Below are 18352 nucleotides of genomic sequence, written 5' to 3' on the forward strand. Positions count from 1 at the left end.
TGCTCAGTAAAACTGCTTCCACTGCTATCTGCCAGACTATCTACAACACCCATTTTATTCAAATTTCAAATCCAACAGTAAGACAACAAATAAAGCCCAGCTAATAAGCCATAAAATGTCAATTGAATTGCTTCCATTAGGCATATCTATATAAAATAACTTCAATTTAAATGGCACCTGACTTATGCCTTTCATTATTCTCAGTACTGCAGTCATACCATTTTCATTGTAGTGCTGAAAGTGTTTTATTAACTTGTGCTATGTGCATGTTTTAAGTGACCAGTAGTGCTGATCACGGATGCAGAAGGACAGATGTTTTATTGGCAGTAAGCACGCAAGAGTGAATTCTCAGTTGTCAAGTTTCAGGCAGAAGTTCAAGAGAAATACATGCCCACAGCTAAAGCTGAGCCTCATTACTGACTTTCAAATGCCTGTTTAAGACCTCCTCGATTAGTGAAGTATGAAAGTTTATTTATTTTTGCCTCAGAACCCTAGTTTAATTCTGATTTAGGTCCACAGGAATGCAAAGACAGATCTTTATATGAAGAAGATAGTCCCTATTAAAAACCTGAAAGTCATAAGGGTGATTTGCATTTGAGAAAGTCAAGACTGTATGCGTGGACTCAGCTGAAATTAAGATGTGAGCTCCTCCCTGCAACATTTCTCAGCAACAACATAACACCATAACCATGCCAAACTGATCTGCTTGAAAGTATGCTTTTCCTTTAAAGAGACATTTGCTTCCAAATTTTCAGCAACCCACTGAACTTTTACAAAATTTTATTTCAGGGTTGCAATTATAAATTGTCCTATGATCTTCTTCCCGTATTTCCTTCTTCACAATCACACTGACACAATCTTTCCACCTTCCTAAGCATTGGTTTAAGTACTTGCCTATTTTGTCATACAATATACACTAAATGTAGTCTCTACATCTATATTATTATTCATTTCCAGTCATTTCCAGTATTGGAGACACAAACCTCATGAAAGCAGAAGCTGTACAGTACCAATGAAATTTTGTGAGTCTTTATTTAAAAAGCAACCAGCTCCTATGAATTGGTTGTGATGGTTCTCTTTTTACCTGCATAGAGCTCAGCAGTCTTGCCCTTAGTCATCTTTACCTCTATAAAGTGGGCTTCCATCTCTCAAAAAAAGGCTCCCATAGCCATAAGCTTTTTGACACTGGCATAGCAGCTACACAATATAATGCAATGGGGCACTGGGACAGAGTGTTCTTCTATCTTTATGAAAAAATGGTAACATAAAAGTCTCGGGAACTGTTTAAGAAGTTTTAGAATACAGTATTCATTTGAAAATCAAGTAATTTCTCCTAAGTTCTTTCTTTTACTGCTTATTAGGATAGTTTTCTCTTTAACTTACCAGGCATTATAATATTGGAAAAACCTAGTTTCCTTGTTATGGATACTCCATGGGTAAATCTGGATGTATACTCCCTCCTAATTTGTTCTATGTCTCCATGAAGCAACTGAAGAGAAACTGCCAGACCTGAAAAAGAAGAGAAAAACAATGAAAAATTAGACATTCAAACAGATTACTACCAGTACTTAAAAATTTTATGTATTTGCCAGTATATATGCATTCTTGAGAACAGGAAATTCAGAGGAAGCCAACCCACTTCAATTCTGAAGTGTATTTGTGAAGGGTATCAACACCAAAAAATCAGTAAAGACTTGAAAACAACTACCTATGAAAACATTAGCAAATTATTACTGAAGTGTAATTGAACCACAATGACATGAATGAAAATTATGTCAGTAGGGACAGACTAATGTTTTAATTAAAAAGAGAACTAGAAAGAGGTCAATTTGGAGAAATTTCAATCAGAGCATTTGCTACCATTTTAATTTTTCACTTCCTCCAACACAACCCTGCCTTTATTGACATGCCAGAAAAAGTGCACATACAATTTTCACCCTGAGCTATGGCTGAAACACAGAAGTCTCATCACAGGGAGACTTTATATCATCACAGACTCATCACAGTCTCATCACTTTATATCACCTCATAAGTTATACAATTTATTCATCCAAAATCTGAAGAAAAAAATTCTAGTAAGCTAATATAACCTAATTGGTATTCTTAGGAACAGTAATTTCATAATGACTGAAATTACAATTTTTGTTCAACATTTATCAGATTTAATCAATCATAATCTCTCTTATGTCTGCTAGAAGACATGCAAAATGCAAGGGTGGCCATATAATAATTTTCCAATTTTCATTCCTCTAGAACCAAGGAAGCATAACTTCTACTACATCTGCAGTATCCAAATAAATTGCAAAGAGCATACTTCATTACAATTGAGATTAACAAAGGCAACAGGCATGCCTTTTGGTTATTTCAAATATAATCACTGAGACAAGTGTCAGAATGATACAGCTTGAGAAGATTAATCTTGCCTGACCTTCAGGGTTACTACAGCATATCCTGTGTCAACATACAGATCAAGGGGAAGATAAAAGCAAATTCTTTGTATACACTCAACAACTGGAGATAAACAGACAACTCAGAAGAAGAGTCATAATGAACTTGAGATTAAGCTGAAGCAAATAGCATGTACAACACAGACTGAACAACAAGGTCATCAGTCCTTTCAGCTTTGAAAGAAATTTTCCCTACAACCATATTACAGTTTAACTGAATAAATTTACTTGAAGTCTGGCAGTTCCTAAAACCAGGGCTCAAAACTCTGTACTATGTACTGCCAGTCCAGGCTCCTGCAGATCAGATATATAATTACCATGACAACTTTTTTATTTTTCCCCTTACCTACACTTACTTGTTCTTATTTTGGCAACTCCAGAGAATGTGATACTCTGACCAAACTTTCCTTCTCATGAAAAACAGCTCGCCTACACATCTCCAGCTGGGTACATAAACAAATCTTACAAAGAAAAGCATTCAGTGAAGCCTTTTCTATTTTAAAGACTGTATTTAATGCTATAGATATTAATTATTCTTGTAGGGGAATTTGTTTTATGGTTATACAGTGAACGACCTTTAGGAAGAAGTGACAATCATTATTGAGGCAGGTGAGAAAACAAACCACACCATGGCTAGCTGACAGTACAGAATCTTGGCACAAAGCAAAATTCAGACTCTGTTAGAGCAGGTGAAAGGTTTTTCATTGCTGTATGGGAAGAGCTAGGCTGGGTATAGCTCCCTGATAAATATGGATACTTAGCCCACCCCCAATCTTGCTCCTTTTATATTTTAAGAAATTGTTATACATACACATGTATAATCATGCCCTCATTTGCCCCCACTGCACTGTTTCCTTGGAAACCTGAAAAACCCATTTGCTATTATTACAGATCACATCAAACACAACAGCAATAATCAGATATTGCATACCACCTGGTGTAAAGTCATTGTGTTTTCTAAACAAAGGCTGAAGACTCCAAATTCAATTTTCTTTCAGTACAGATTTCACAGAGTCCCTTGAAGAATTTTATTTAACTTTAAAATCAGATGTCAAAAAAAACCTCATCAATGGCTAAACAGTGTTAACTCGAGAAAAAGCTATCTGTCAAGGATTTGAAGTACTTGCTCATGCAAGGCAAGAAAGATACAGAGCTCTGTATTTCATGGCATTCATTGTTAGAGAATGCAGAGTCATCTTCATACATCCAAAAGCATCAAGAAATCTTTGTGAACACACCTGAAACACAGGTTAATCATTTGACTTATAGTTTAAATACATCTTTGGAATATCAATGGCATGCATTCCCCAGCTTTTCAGAAAAATGAAGAACACTGGATTACAGATAGCAAAGTTACTTAAAAATGTTAAATGGTGTAAAGAGGCCAGTAAATGGGAAAGAGTGAAAGTCAACCAGAACGGAAACAAAGCAAGGATGTACAGAGAAGGAAATCTGAAGGACCTCCAAAAATCAAGTCTTCAAGTTTACAGTTTTGCCACTGAGGACCCAACTGTCAAACAAAAGGGAACTGACAAGAAGTAGAACTGATAAATTCAGTAAAATGTTAAAGTTGGGAGCACACATACTTTACATAATCATTGAAAAGAACACAATTCCCAGGTAAGCATTCAGATTGCTCTGTCAAAGCTCCACTAATTTTGCAAGATGCCCAGGCTACCCTCCATTAAGGACCTAAAATCATAAGAGGCATACTGTTACTGAGGTGTGGTGCCCACGTTACAGGTTGCCTGAATTCCCCGTGATTTGTTACATTCAGGATGCTGAGATGGGCAAAAGGAACATACTGCATATCAAAGGGCTGCCCCTAGAACTGCTTTTACTCTGCTCTCAAGCTCACACTATTTGATGACCAATAACTGGCCACTGGTGAGCTGTTCTCAGGCCTCTAGTATCATCCTCTGCCAGCACCTTCAAGGTGTGTTATGGTCACATGTCTTTACTCTTCTGTGTTCCATTTTAGTCTAGGGTTATAGCTAGTTACTCTACACTGAGTAACTACATGTCATAGCTATTTGTTAAATACAAAGCATACATACACCACACGACTGCACAAAACTAAGCAAGAGCCATAATAAGGCAGATAAAATTTATTATTTTGTCATTAGATATATGCTTTACAAGTCAGAATAAATCTCTTGTCAGAACAATGCAGAGTAAGACAAGTCCAGCCAGCCAAAGCCAGCCAGGTAAAGAGGACCTTGCTGTAATCCAAACACAAAGCCTGTGGCCAGTTGCAAGGCACAGCAATCCCATAGTCATGGGTTTATAAAAATGCAATACACTTGCAGAAGAAAGTAGACACCCATCATGACTGAGGAGCCATGCAAATGTAATAAAAATCATGGGGAAGAGGTACTTTGAAAAAGATGGAATAATTCACATTTTGCAAGGGCCTAGAGCTTGTGTGCTTATTATAAATTGAGCTACTGGAATATCAATAAGCATTAACTAACAGAATTTAAAATATACTGACACATCACATTCAGATTTTCAGAAGGGTGCAGATTCAGCTTAAGAGGGACTCCCTCAGGCACACTGCAAAACAAAGTAGATTGAAGAGGAGCTCACAAGCTGAAACACATCATCCTTAAACTAAAAGAGAGGAGCTTCAGACCAAATGTTAGGAAGAAATTCCTTATGGTGAGGGGGGTGAGTCACTGAAAAAAGATGCCTAGAGAAATTGTGGATGTCCCATTCCTGGAAGTGTTCTAGGCCAGATTAAATTGGGCTCTGGGCAACCTGATCTAGTGGGTTGCATCCCTGCCAACACCAGAGGGACTGCACACAGCAAAATTATTAGTTTTAGAAAAAAATCAGAGCATTTTGTGATGGGAGAGCTGTTCAGAGACAAAGCTAAATAGAGACCTGCAGCATGTCACCAAACACTCCATCTGACTGTGGTTGATAGGACCACTACACCATTTATTACATCTGGGAGCCATCAAAAACTTCATTACTATACATTTTCCATTTCTAGAACATCAGGAGCTAAAACATAACAACGAAAATGATTATCCAGTCTCCAAAGGATTGACAAATTTTTTTTAATAAGTTATGTAGTCTAGCTTTGTCCCCTCAGAAAAAAAGTTTCAATTACCTCCCCAGTGACAATTAAAACCTCTTGTGTTGGCTATTATTCTTTATTTACCCCAGTTTTGAAACCACTACAACAATACTCTGTAAGGAACTGCAAAAAGATATGCTTTTATTTCTTTTGCAAGCATGTGAAATTTCTTACTATTAACTTGTACTAAATTTCAACACAAGACAGATTATTTTTATTATTCAGATGAAAGACAATACAGAAAACTGTCAATCTGCTGAATAAGCATCCCAGATTTTTGCTAGATTTGTCATTTTACCTTCAAACAGCTTTTGTACTGCATTATTGATTTCTGCACTTAGTTATGACGAAAGGCATCTGTTCATTATGTTTATAGACCAACTTTATTTGCATGTGGGCTTCTGGGGGCAGGGGAAATAATTTACAGCTTCTACCTACTGACAGCAGAGAATCCTAGATCATATTAAGAAGAAAATGCCTAGCAGCTGCTCAGAAAACTGATAGAAGGAAAAGAAAAAACCAAACCTCAGACAGAATGTTATTCAGCACTGTTTGTATTTTAAGAAAAGTAATAAAATAAGGCATCTGTCCAAATAAAGCTGCCTAAAGATATTAAAGCTTTTTGAGAGCTTACAGGTGTTCCCATTTCCAGTAGTGTTTTAAGAGCAAAGGTAAAAAGGTAAAGGTAAAACCAGTAGATTTGCACAAACAAATGGTTTACTGATTTAATGTGATCTGGGACAAACAGTTGTATCAATCTTGGCCACAGAAAACTCTATGTAGAAAATCCCACAAAATGCAGTCTGGGAAGAGAGATAAAAAAGGAGAGGTAGATTCAGTCCTTGATGGCCTTTTTGAAAACTTTATTCTGATTAATTTGAATTACCAAATTAAACTCCAAATTCCTCTTTTCCTCAGCTTTAAACTCTGGGGTTTAGCTCACTAAAAAAAGAATGCATGAATGCCATTGCAACACTTTGACAGCTTTCTTGGAGCTCTTTTGTCAAGACTTTTGTCAGAAATGCCCTCAAGTGTATAAAGTAGGGATGTTTTTCTTCCTCAAATGGAACAGAAACACTTAAATGCAAATGAGATTTAGCTGTCATAGGAAAACTGGCTTGGAATTTCTTTACAGGGTAGATGATAGAACCTCAAGTATTATCACAGGATGAAGGGTAAAGAACCAAAAGGCTAAGATACTGTTATAAGCACCTAGTCTAACTACCATATAAAGACAATAAAAATTTCAGAAATAATGTCTCCAGTTCTTGCCTTAGCAAGGCCACTGCTGCACTTTTCTGTTAACAATCACTGGGCATCTCAGCACCCATTTGCACACTAAAATGCAAACTGCAAAGGTGAATCATCTTGCACAAAACTTTTTTAAATTACATTTTTTCAAGCTAGATGGTTAGCTAGAATATTATGGAGTGTGCAAAATACACAATTCTGCAATTATAAGTGGTTTATATTGCTTTTAGTGCAAATAAAAGCTTCCAAGGCAACACTTGCTATTTTCTCCATCATGAAGTGTAGTTCTTCCTGCAAACAGAATTGTATTAGAAATTTAGCTATTTGCATTCCAATTAAGTGTCTTATTTCAAAGGAAACAGATGTTTAAAGGTACCTGAACAAAATGTTAAAAATCAAATCCCCACCAACATAAGAACCTAGGTAACAATTGTAAAGGACTTATATTCTTTGAAGAAGTTAAAATCATGTGTATGTGTTCTGTATTAATTATTTGAAATAGTGTTAAGACTTTGCATTCTTTTAGTTGATCAAATGAAGGGAGTCAACACTATCCAACAAGTAGAACAAATTTTTGGAAAAGGCTTATAAAAACATAATGCAAGTCCAAGACAGAAATATGAACCAGCTATTGTTACTACGCAGCCTTCGCTAGGATTTTCAGGGTTTAGATTGAGTGCCACTTGAATCACATACAGCAACAGTGTGTCCAGCAGGACCAGGGCAGTGTTTGTTCCCCTGTCCTTGGCAGTGGTGAGGCCACCCTCAAATCCCGCGTTCAGTTTTGAGGTCTTCACCACAGGAAGGAAACTGAGGTGCTGAAGGGTGTCCAGAGAAGGGCAACAGGGTTGGGGAAGGGTCTTGGAGCACAGTGTTTATCAGAAGCAGCTGGGGGAGCTGGGGTTGTTCAATCTGGAGGAAAGGAAGCTGAGGGGAGACCTTATGCCTCTCTACAGCTACCAGAAAGGAGGCTGCAGTGAGGTGGGGATCCAGCTCTACTCTCAGGTTACAATTGCATTGGAAAAGGCTGCCCAGAGAAGTGCTTGGCTCACTATCCCTGGAGATAGTTCAAAGACCCACTTGGCAGCCCTGGGTTAATGGTTGGACTCCATGATCTTAAAGGCCTTTCTCAGCCTAAACAATTCTGTAATTCTATTATTGCAGTGCTGACTTGAACAAAAAAATCACAGTTTCTACTGAAACTACTGATCTATTGATCTCCCTGGCACTATCACAATGGCACTTTTTTCACTCTTCTCTGAAAACAACATGAATTTAACTCTATTACACTCTTATCTCTTCAGGGCCAAATGATCTTGAAACAACACTTTATGTGCAAAATTCTTTTTATGAGTAATCATTTGGCTTTAGCATTTTTTGAGAACAAAAAAGAATGCCTTAATTCATTGTACACTTAGTGAAGCACATAAGAGCAGTATTCTTATTTCAAATGTATTTCAAACAGCAGCCTTCAGTGACAACTAATTCTTAAAGACATCAAACTGGAATACACATAATCTCCTTGTCACAAAACAAAGATTAAAAATGACAGATTTATAAATTGTCCTAGAACTAGAGTATCTAAGCAAATGCACTTGCTGTTTAAATGTTAGTGATGTGAAGATAAAAAATACATTTCAAAGCAATGCTGACACCTGAGAACCTTGTTGACAAAATACAAACATCAGAAATCTTTTCTCTGATTAATTATATGCCCAGGAGTTGCCTAAAAGTTATGCACTTCATTCTGTTTTACCTTCTCAGTGAAGTTCATGTTATCATTCTCCTGCTATCATTCCTCCTCATTGTTCCCCAGTCATTGCTCCAGTCAACTCTCCACTGTAAGCCTATGCTTTCTTTTGGCTAAAACCCATAGCTGTTCCTAGCACATATAGTTTCCCATCTGAGATTTCTTGTGCTAGTTCACGGGAAAAAGCTCTCCTTGCAACAACTCTAGTGTGATAATGTTGTGAGCTGCTGGGGTAGTGTCACATAAACACAGTCACGTTACTTCTGGCATCTAGAAAATACTTCAGGTTACCACAACTTTAAAATTTTAAAATTTATTTATTATATTTAATATGTATTTTATTTTAATTATATATATTTTTTAAACAATATATATTATTTTATATGCATTGTAGTTATTTTTTGTTTATTTATTGCAGACTTATACTGAGCTAGCAATTCCCTGCTGCATTTGATCTCTTGTAGCTCTTTATTTCACAAGTGTGAAAAAATGATGCTCCCTGATTAAGGGGCCTCTGCAGCTTCTCCCCTGCAAGGTAAATAATGACTCTAACAGGCTTCCTGCTCCATACCAAGGTATTTGTAAGCCAAAGCTCACTTTTTGTAAAAGTGGAAATGAAACAGACAAAGTATTTGTTCCCTTAAATTTCTCCGTGCTTGACAGTCACCATGGAGAAATGATACCATCAGAGTGCCAAGGGGCTGCTGACTGCAGGCAAACAGGCATGAGAAAGCCCCAGAGTGCATATCACTGTTCCTAACCAACTGTTTCCATTGCCATACCTGTCCCAGAACCTACATCTTGTCAGATGAGTTCATGCACTGGGCTGCTCTACCTCGTGGCTTTTCTGACCGAGCCTTGCGTGACCACTGAGCCAGACCGAGACTTAGCGGCAACCGACACGTATACTGGGAGAAAAGTCCCACACATGAGGTAAAATAGTTCCCTAAACTGAAGCATGGTCTATGGAACTTACTTTAGGTTGGTTGATTTAAAGTTAAAATTATTTGCCTTTGAATGAGCAACCTCATTGCACTTCAAAAAAGTTCAATCTCACTTTGAGGTGGGCTCCTCTCCACATAATTCCTGAGGACCATTCCAGCCTAGCTTACTGTATGATCTGATGAATAACTTTCCTCCTTAAGATGACAGATTGTCCTTCCTCATGTTGGTACTGATAGCAAACATCTGTCAACACATGGGCTTCAAGTCCTCCATGCTTCAACCAAGGAATTCTAGTTTCAAACACTCACATCAATTAAAGTTAATGTATAATGAACAGTGTTCCCAGTGGAGTTGCAAAGTAAGTTTGGCATTGGTACCACAGAATAAACCACACTGCACTCAGTACAAATGTAATTAGGTTACATCACTCTTGTCTAGCTCATCAGAACACTCCGAGATAATGGCACAGGGAAAGACTTTCCCACTACATTAGTTATTTTCATGGACTCCACACGAGTTCAAAGCTACAGAGCAGCTAGAGGTGTTTATAATTTCTTACATCAGTAATTTAATCTCCATAGGACATGAAAGGATTTCTACCTCCTTTGCTGTCACAGCTGAAAAGCACATGTATCCCTTCCTCAGCTTCCAAGAACTACTGCATGAGGCACATGCAACTTTTCAAGACTTGTTATAAGGAAATCCTAATCAGCATTTACAGAAAAGCTTACACTTGAGACTTATAGGAGCCTAAAGGGAAAAGCAGAGTAAAACAGAATGCCTTGCATCCCCTTAAAAGGAAGTCATTCAGTCTTTCTTTTCATAGGAATGTGAAGAAAAAGAAATTTGAAGTGCATTTCATTGGCATTTAAAGATGATTTTTATCAGGTAACTGACCAGGGAGAACATTCATATATATCATCAGATCCAGCTTAAATCTCTCCTCTGAGAGACTGGTAAGAGGACATGAATATAGATCACACTTAAGAAAATTATGTGCTACTCAGAAGGCTCTAGAGCCACTTCCACTTTCCCCATGGTATCATGAATATTTTCAGATCATATAGAAAGTTGAATTGTTGCTGCAGGGAAGCTGGAGAAGCCAAGCAATTAGCATGCTCATCTGGGACATGCAAGACTGACTGAAAATCCTTTTCCAAATCAGATCTCTGATTCTACAGATAGAAAAATAGAAATGTGCTATTTTCCTCATAAAATTGATGCAGTTAAGTGTGATGTCTCTGCAGGAATATTAGGTTTTCCACTGCTTTTTGCATTTAACATTTAAAACCAAGTAACCAGCTTCTAATTCTAAGAAAAAAATACACAAAAAATAGATTTTACAGCCAACTGCTCCAGATATTACTGAAATCTGGTTCGTGTAATAATGACATTCCACAGGTACCAGAAATGCTATGTAAGAAATAGCATTTCTAGCTACTAAATGCAGCAAAGGATGTACAATTTGGCCTTTGCAATATTCATTTGATCTCTTACACCAGGCAACCAGGTGTTTTCCAGTAATGTGATACCTTACACCAGCTGCAGAGACCAGTGGTGAATGGGAATTGCACCCACTACCTGCTACTCCACTCTGTTAGACTGGAAATTGATACAGAAAACACATTCCAGTCCCTCTTCAGCAAAGGATACTAAATGATCCAGGAGAGTACATCCTTCCTTCCATTCCTGCACCACTGAGAAGAGGAAAGGGGAGGAACATCTGTGCCCTGCTCCTTTTTGGGCTTTATAAACAAATGACAGCCATTTGCCTTGATTTGATCATTTTTAGGCACAAGCTGAGAATAAGATGCAAGAGGATTCTGTACTTAAAAACTGTCATGAGTTGAAGCAGAAAAGGTAAGTTTTGGTGATGGGGGATTGAGTGGCAAATACAAATGCTATAGTATGTCACCATGCATTTAAATGCAAGACACTCAAAGTACATTTTGAGTTCCTTTTAAGATTGCCACAAAAACTGGAAGATTTTTTTTTTCCCCTGAAGAATATTATGAACTATCTGATAAACTATTTTAGCAGGGCCACACAACAATTTGTGGGAAATAAAGCATGTAAAATCTCCTGACTTGAAATAAACTGTACAGGAATGTGAAGAGGAAACAAGCTTAGAGAACAGACAATAGTCTGAAGCATGTTTGCTATTGTTTTTACCATGCTTCCTTTCTAAGTCTTTTCTAAGTATTCAAGGTGATTTGAAAAGGTCAAGTGTAATATAAATCAAAAAATGAAGTTTTCCTACATCTGGCTCACACCTACAACAGTTCCTAAGGGAGAGAAAAGACTTCTCTCTCCTGTAATGCAAGGTGTTATCCCTTTTTGACAACAACAAGGTGGCAGCCAAAGCTAATGAGGCTTCAGAACCAGCCACAGAACACTATCACAGAAAAAGACAGCAAATGAAAAATAAAAAGTAGTGTAACAACAATGTTTTCCATGAGGTGTCAGCAGAAGTATCTGAACATATTGCTAAAACCTTGCAAGTGCTTTTTCAGGCTGCTAGGGAGTCACAGGAGAATGAATTTCATGTGTGTGCTATAAATAACCTTCCATAGTTTATCTTTCACTTGCTCAGTGCTCGAAGTGGCATTACTGCTCACTTTCTCTCTCCAGCCTTCACATCCACTGCTGGAATTCTGTGCTGCTCTTCCCTCTTTGCCTCCCTAATCCTGACAATCCTTTTCAAAATGCAGCTAATATTCCATTTGATACCTTTAGTTTCCAGTCTCCTGCAACATGTAAAAAAATTCATGTGCCACATCTTTCATGTTGAATATTCACATAATTAAGAGTACTCAGATTTATCTCCTAAGAACTGCATATTTAACTGTGAACTTTGTTTCATGAGAGAAGAATAGGATTAGCAATGTAACACAGAGTAAGAACATATTATATGGACAGTCAGAACGACCAAGAATAAGTTTTTCTTGATGAATATGATTAACACATTTAAGAAGCCAAACATTAAACTTACTCAGTAATGTATCCTTTTTTTTCAGTACATGATTTTTATACTTATTGTCCAATAAGATCCATGATATTCTAAACCTTAAATATATGTATATATTTGGCTAGATTCTATATGAGAAAATAATCAAATTAGAAATGGTTAAATACATAACTTCAATCTTGATAAATGAGCTTTTATGTGCTTCTTGGTTATCCTTGAAAGGTAGTTAAACATACATTTTCAAGATAAACATTGTGCTTGTAATCAAGTTAAAGAAGCCTGCAAGGTACAGTATAGTTAAAGAAGCATGAAGTCTGCCACATGAAAGGCATTACAAATACAATATACTGGCACCTTGAAAATGAGATTTTTCTATGGTCATATTTCACAGGGAAAACCAACATTTGAATACAGGGACAATAGACATATAAGCCTCTATTTCAGGTTTCATTTCAAGTTTGACACCCTCTTTGAATGACAGAAATCAGAAAAAGTTAGCAAGTTGATATTAAAAAAAAGAAAACAAAAAATGCAAATTCAACACCTCCTGTGAGTCAAAGCACCATTTGTTGGTGTAATATTGCTGCTGTTTCTGCTTCTTTTTCTTATCTCATCGCTCTTCCCAGTAAATTGTTTTTATGTCACCTCAGGATCTCTGCCTTTTGTATATCCCACCAGAGGGGGCAGGAGAGTGGCTCGTAGTTTTCTTTTTAGTGTGTGTACTAAACCAGGGAATACCATTCCTAAAACATGACAGTAATGTCCATGGCAGATTTTATATTCCTGGTGAAAATGTGACACAGAAATGTCAAACAATATGGATCAATAACTTGATCAGCTCCAGAACTAAACAGAACTCCAGCAAACTGTAGCTCCACAGCACAGAATTAAAGTTTATATTATATAGTTCCTTGAAAAAAATTTAGTGGTTTTTTATTTTTAAATGTGCACATGAATAGCAGTATTGTACATTTTCATCTATTTTCCTCTATGTGCAAAAGTGTTTCTTTCATAGATGTTAATCTTTCTACAATAAAGCTACTTAATTTGCAAACTAAGAAACCCCTAAGAATGCAAAAAGAAAGGCAGCAAATGACTCACCTGCATTGGAGCCTGTCAAGTTGTAACGTGCATTCAGCTTTTTAATGATATTTTCATGAATCTGATACCAGTCACTCTCTGTGTTGCACCTAGAAAAAGGATAACTTTTTCAATTCTGAAATGGGAGCACAAGTTTATCCAACCAACATCACAACACACCCTTGAATAAATCCTCTTTAGCTTATGAAACAAATAACACAATAGGAGCTAACAAAGCCCCATGAAACTGCCTGTCTCAATGGAAACAGTGCCCTTGCATTTTGAGAGAGGCACCACGAAATACCTGCTTCGTGTGGCAAAGGAGTGGAGAAATATAGGAACAACAATGCTGAGGAACTCAGCCATGACCAAGTTTATTTCTGTATAGATCTATCCTTCAGGGCTAACCCACACAGAAATCTATCTTGTGACACTCCAAAGAAGACACAGGACTCAGAGATGGTCTTAGTAAACAGAAAAATCTGTGCTATACACTTCAAAGTTACTTTAGAAGGTTGTTATCTTCAGGAGGTAGTCAATGAAAGAGCAAGTTACATTTCAGTATTCATTAAGAAAATAGCTGGTTTTCCATAAGGAAAACCTGACTGTGATGAAAACCTGACTCTAATGATCTGATTTCTGGTGATAATTCTTCTTCCATTGTTTTTGCTATCTTAAAACAAACAGGCAAATTTTTTGAAAAATCCAAAATATATTAGGTAGACAAAGATGACAATTTGTTAACCAAGAATGAACATTTATCTGCCTTTAATGCTCTGGGAGTCTAAATAAGAGCCAGCCCACCTGCCCACTGTTACACTAAGCTGCTTTTCTGCAGTACTGATTCCAGCAGTTCTAATTCACTACAGATGGAGTCAGAGGAAAGACACCCATGCCTTCAAGATTTGAGTGCTACCCCTGGGAAGGGCAGAACTTTCTCATACACATGACAATACATGTCCCAGACCACTCCACAAAACAGTTCTTACTACAATGCCCAAGATCAGCAGGAAATTGCATGCATTGAGTTGCTACTAGAAAGTTGAACTTTCCGCCAATTGCTATCAGCCAAAATCCACTACCTAATCAAGCACTCAATTTTAAACCTACTTCTGATTTTTCATTCTCCAGCACTAACTGCCTTCTATATTTTTGTTATTCCCATTATATAGTTGCTTTATTTCACAAAAAGATACTCTGCTGCCTTTTTTTTTTTTTTTTTGTAGCTACAAAGTACTTCCACTAGATGCCTTGGCAGCACAAGGCACTTAAATATTTAAGTCCAAAAAGCACTTTATGTTGCCATAATAAGAGAGCTCCAGAATAATGTGAAAAATGCTGATACACACACAAATACCTCAAAGGATGTGGCCTTTACTATTATCTACACCTGTAGAACTACCAAAATTTCCACACTGTGATAAAAAAAAAGCCAAAAAAACCCAGCTACTGTGCATTTTTGGAAAAGAAAGGACAGTTATTTAGTCGCACTGCATTTAACCCCACTGATTCTGATGTAAATGACTCTAAGGTACTTTCAAAAATTAACAAAAAAACATTTCTTACATGTAGACTTTTAAGACAAGGTCATCCTTTGAATCCCCTGCCAGCAAATCTGCAATGCTGAGGACTGCACAGCCAAAGGGCCGTCTGTATTGGACATTGCAGGCGTTTTTCTTTTCTCCAGCTCCCATTCGTCCTGCCAAACAAAGCACATATTTGATGCACCATCCATGGAACTGCATCTCTCCAAACCACAGCAGGGAGGCAGCAAGCAATCCAGCTCAGACAAGGCCAAGGGTACTCCCATTGGGAACCCACCTGGTCCAGCTTTGTGCTACATTCAGAGAGCAAGTGGTACAGCAAGTCCACTAAGTAGGTGGTGATCTTGAAACATCTCAGACCAGAGGTTCTGCTCATCCTCTCATGACCCCCAATCAGCAAACACCACTTTGTAACACCCAGTCATAGAATCCTCATGGCACCATCAAATTAAATTTAATTTAGAGTTCAGACGTGACAGAGCGTTCAACATTCACTGTCCGGTAAGAATTATTTTACTGTGGTTGCTGCTACCTATCATTTATGTGGGAGGTGTGATTGAACCATTACAATTTGGCAATCAAATGCTGTTTCCTTATAGGCAACTGGAAAACATGGGAATAATTGACCAGCTGCAGAAAAATAAAGAGGTGAAACACAGGGAGAAAAGATGAAAAAGGGCAGAAGAATAGTTTGTGGTAAGGAAAGAAAGAAGGCAGTCAAGATAAAGAGATTTGAAGCAAAAAATTTTTTCTAGCCTTTTTTATTTGATTTAAATACAACTTATCAATCTTCCCACTGTGTTCTTGGCATTTGAAACTGCCCTCTTTCTATCAATTTTATTCAATTGTGCACTAGCAGTTATGTATCTTTCCCACCAAGTCTTAATTTCTGTCAAAAAAAACCTATGGCTGCAGTTGCTGCAGGGCAACGTCTCCTCAAAATATCCCTATGCATCACAGCAGCTTGAAGAGTAATTGTTCATTTTCACACCACAAAGCAGATAAATGTTGGTTTAACTTTTTAATATTTCAGTGGTTCACTTATGAACTTGACTGTGAATATATTTGAAACTTACAGAACTGGAAAAATCCTCCTCTTTAATATTTTTAGAACATTTATTCTTCTAACTGTACTTACATCGGAATTTACCATATCTTTTCTAAAATCTTGCCAAAAAACCAAAATGCTGTATTTTGATGAAATATCAAATTAGCATGAAAATGCTGAAAATTATAATTACGGAAAATTATTATTACAGAAAATTATAAATATGGAAAATTATTTCTTGCGGCTGTAAAATAAAGAAATAATTCAGTAATAATTTGTTACTTTGTAACAAATTGTTTCTGCACTCAGCATAAGTTACAGTGACTACACTTCAAACCAAAATGCCCTTCAAAAATAGGAAGAAAAGTTATATTTAGTACTGCACTGATGCAACTAGAGGCAGTTTTCAAAGAAAACAACATATCTAAGAGGTCAGAAGCAGACCCAAAGATTATTGTTTCACATCAGTACAACCCAGAGGGCTTCTTAAAATAAGTACAAGTACACAAACATACACTTTTCTTCTCCTCCACTTTTTTTCTAGAGGACTTGATGTCTGTCTATAGCATCTGGGTTTAAAAATTTTATGAAATATTGTCCATTTTTTTCATTTCTCCTCCTTTTTAAAGGAGTCAGGGAGAAGACAAAATTAATCCGAACAATATCAGATATACATCAGATATTAGATACAAATGAGGCACACTAAATGTCCAGACAAGCTTTTCTATGTTCAAGGGATGCTTGAAATTACACTTCAGAACAAAAATGACAACTCCATCATTTTAACACAGTTCATCTTTGACACTTTCATTTTGTTTTGTGATAGTGACAAAGTATACTGCATCTAAACCCAGTTAGCAGTATACCTGATAAATAACATGAAATAATGCTAAGAAATCCAAGCAATTTTTCCAACAAAAACCAGGCAGTTTCTTTTCCAAAAGTTTATTCAAAAATCTAGCTATTATAGCAAATCCAAAAGCTAGCCCCAAGCAGTTTTCTTTTATCTCCTGCCAAATGTCTAACAAATAAAACTTATACCTACCTATTCGGATAATGTGCACAGTGATATAGATGTCCTTCCTGAGTTCACTGCTACCCAAATCCTGCACAAGATCAGAACCTCATTATTTATGACTCCTGATTAAAATGCAACATTTCGAGAGACCTGTACACACTGCTTTCACTGCCAGTGAGTTCATTTATACAGCATTAACAAATCACTTCAACACCTTAAATTGGCAGCCATGCACTCAAAATGAGTGTCCTAAAATATCCTGGTTAGAATTTGCTGTAGTGGAGCAAAATCAGTGGGAGGGCACACAGACTTGCTGTGTGCCTTGAACAGTAGTGATGCATTTGTGCAATTCCAAATATTCTGGAAGTACAGAGAGTGCTGCACAAACAATTGTTTGGGTGTAAAAAGTACAAGGAGGAAACACAGCTGGTCTTTGTTGCAGAGAGAATGACTGGTACATATGCCTACATGGAAGTTCAATGAGTGTCCACATACTGCCATAAAACATTTAAATTGGGGCTTCACCCATACCCTTCAGCCCCTCAAACCAGCCTTTGGAGTTGATGTTCATAGCAATGCAAAAGCTTCGGGAGCAGCTCTGAGTCAACCACACAATTACAATTTAATCCAATTTCTATTCTCAGCATCCAGCACAAAAAAACATAGAGATTAGGAAGAACTCACCACAAAGAGAGAACAGTGTCTTTCAGGTTTTTCTGGACATTTTGGCAAACCATTTCTATTCAGTCTTAAAAAAAATCTTTCACTGTAAGAAAACAAATATGACAGATATGTTGAACAACACTACAGCAAAAGTAGATCTCATTTTGATCTTATTTCCAGATGCAAACTTTCTCAAGATAAATACAAATGAAATAATTTCTTTCTGAAAGTCTCAAATGTATGAATGAAAAAAAAAAAAGGGAGATGCTCGTGAAGGGTGGTGATTGACTTAATCACTAAGAAAATTACTAAAAACTCAATACAAAATAGAAGACTGGTTGTCATTTGGAAGAATGATATTGTACATCCTAGTACACAGAGAAACACAAGCAATAAAATCCATATATCCTATAACTAAAATTAGATGTGTAGTAAGTTGGTATTGATTCTTGCTAAACAAATGTCAACATCACCATGTTTGTATTCAACCAATATTCTTTTTCATATGTAGGATGACAATTGTAGGAGACATTTTTCTTATTCAACTCCGTTT

General features: G+C 36.9%; 1 protein-coding gene across 3 annotated transcripts in view; it reads right to left on the reverse strand.

The window, feature by feature from the left end:
- DOCK4 (dedicator of cytokinesis 4) overlaps positions 1–18352 on the reverse strand; it is a 221108-nt gene that overhangs the window by 92734 nt on the left and 110022 nt on the right. For all 3 annotated transcript variants that reach the window (XM_059847108.1, XM_059847110.1, XM_059847111.1), the window contains 5 exons: positions 17821–17902; positions 17164–17224; positions 15093–15225; positions 13548–13636; positions 1384–1509 (listed from right to left, as the gene is read on the reverse strand). In XM_059847108.1, the coding sequence (XP_059703091.1) occupies positions 1384–1509; positions 13548–13636; positions 15093–15225; positions 17164–17224; positions 17821–17902 (491 nt within the window). The remainder of the gene's footprint in view (positions 1–1383; positions 1510–13547; positions 13637–15092; positions 15226–17163; positions 17225–17820; positions 17903–18352) is intronic.

Source organism: Haemorhous mexicanus, chromosome 5 (assembly GCF_027477595.1).
Source record: "Haemorhous mexicanus isolate bHaeMex1 chromosome 5, bHaeMex1.pri, whole genome shotgun sequence".
NCBI classification, from domain to species: Eukaryota; Metazoa; Chordata; class Aves; order Passeriformes; family Fringillidae; genus Haemorhous; species Haemorhous mexicanus.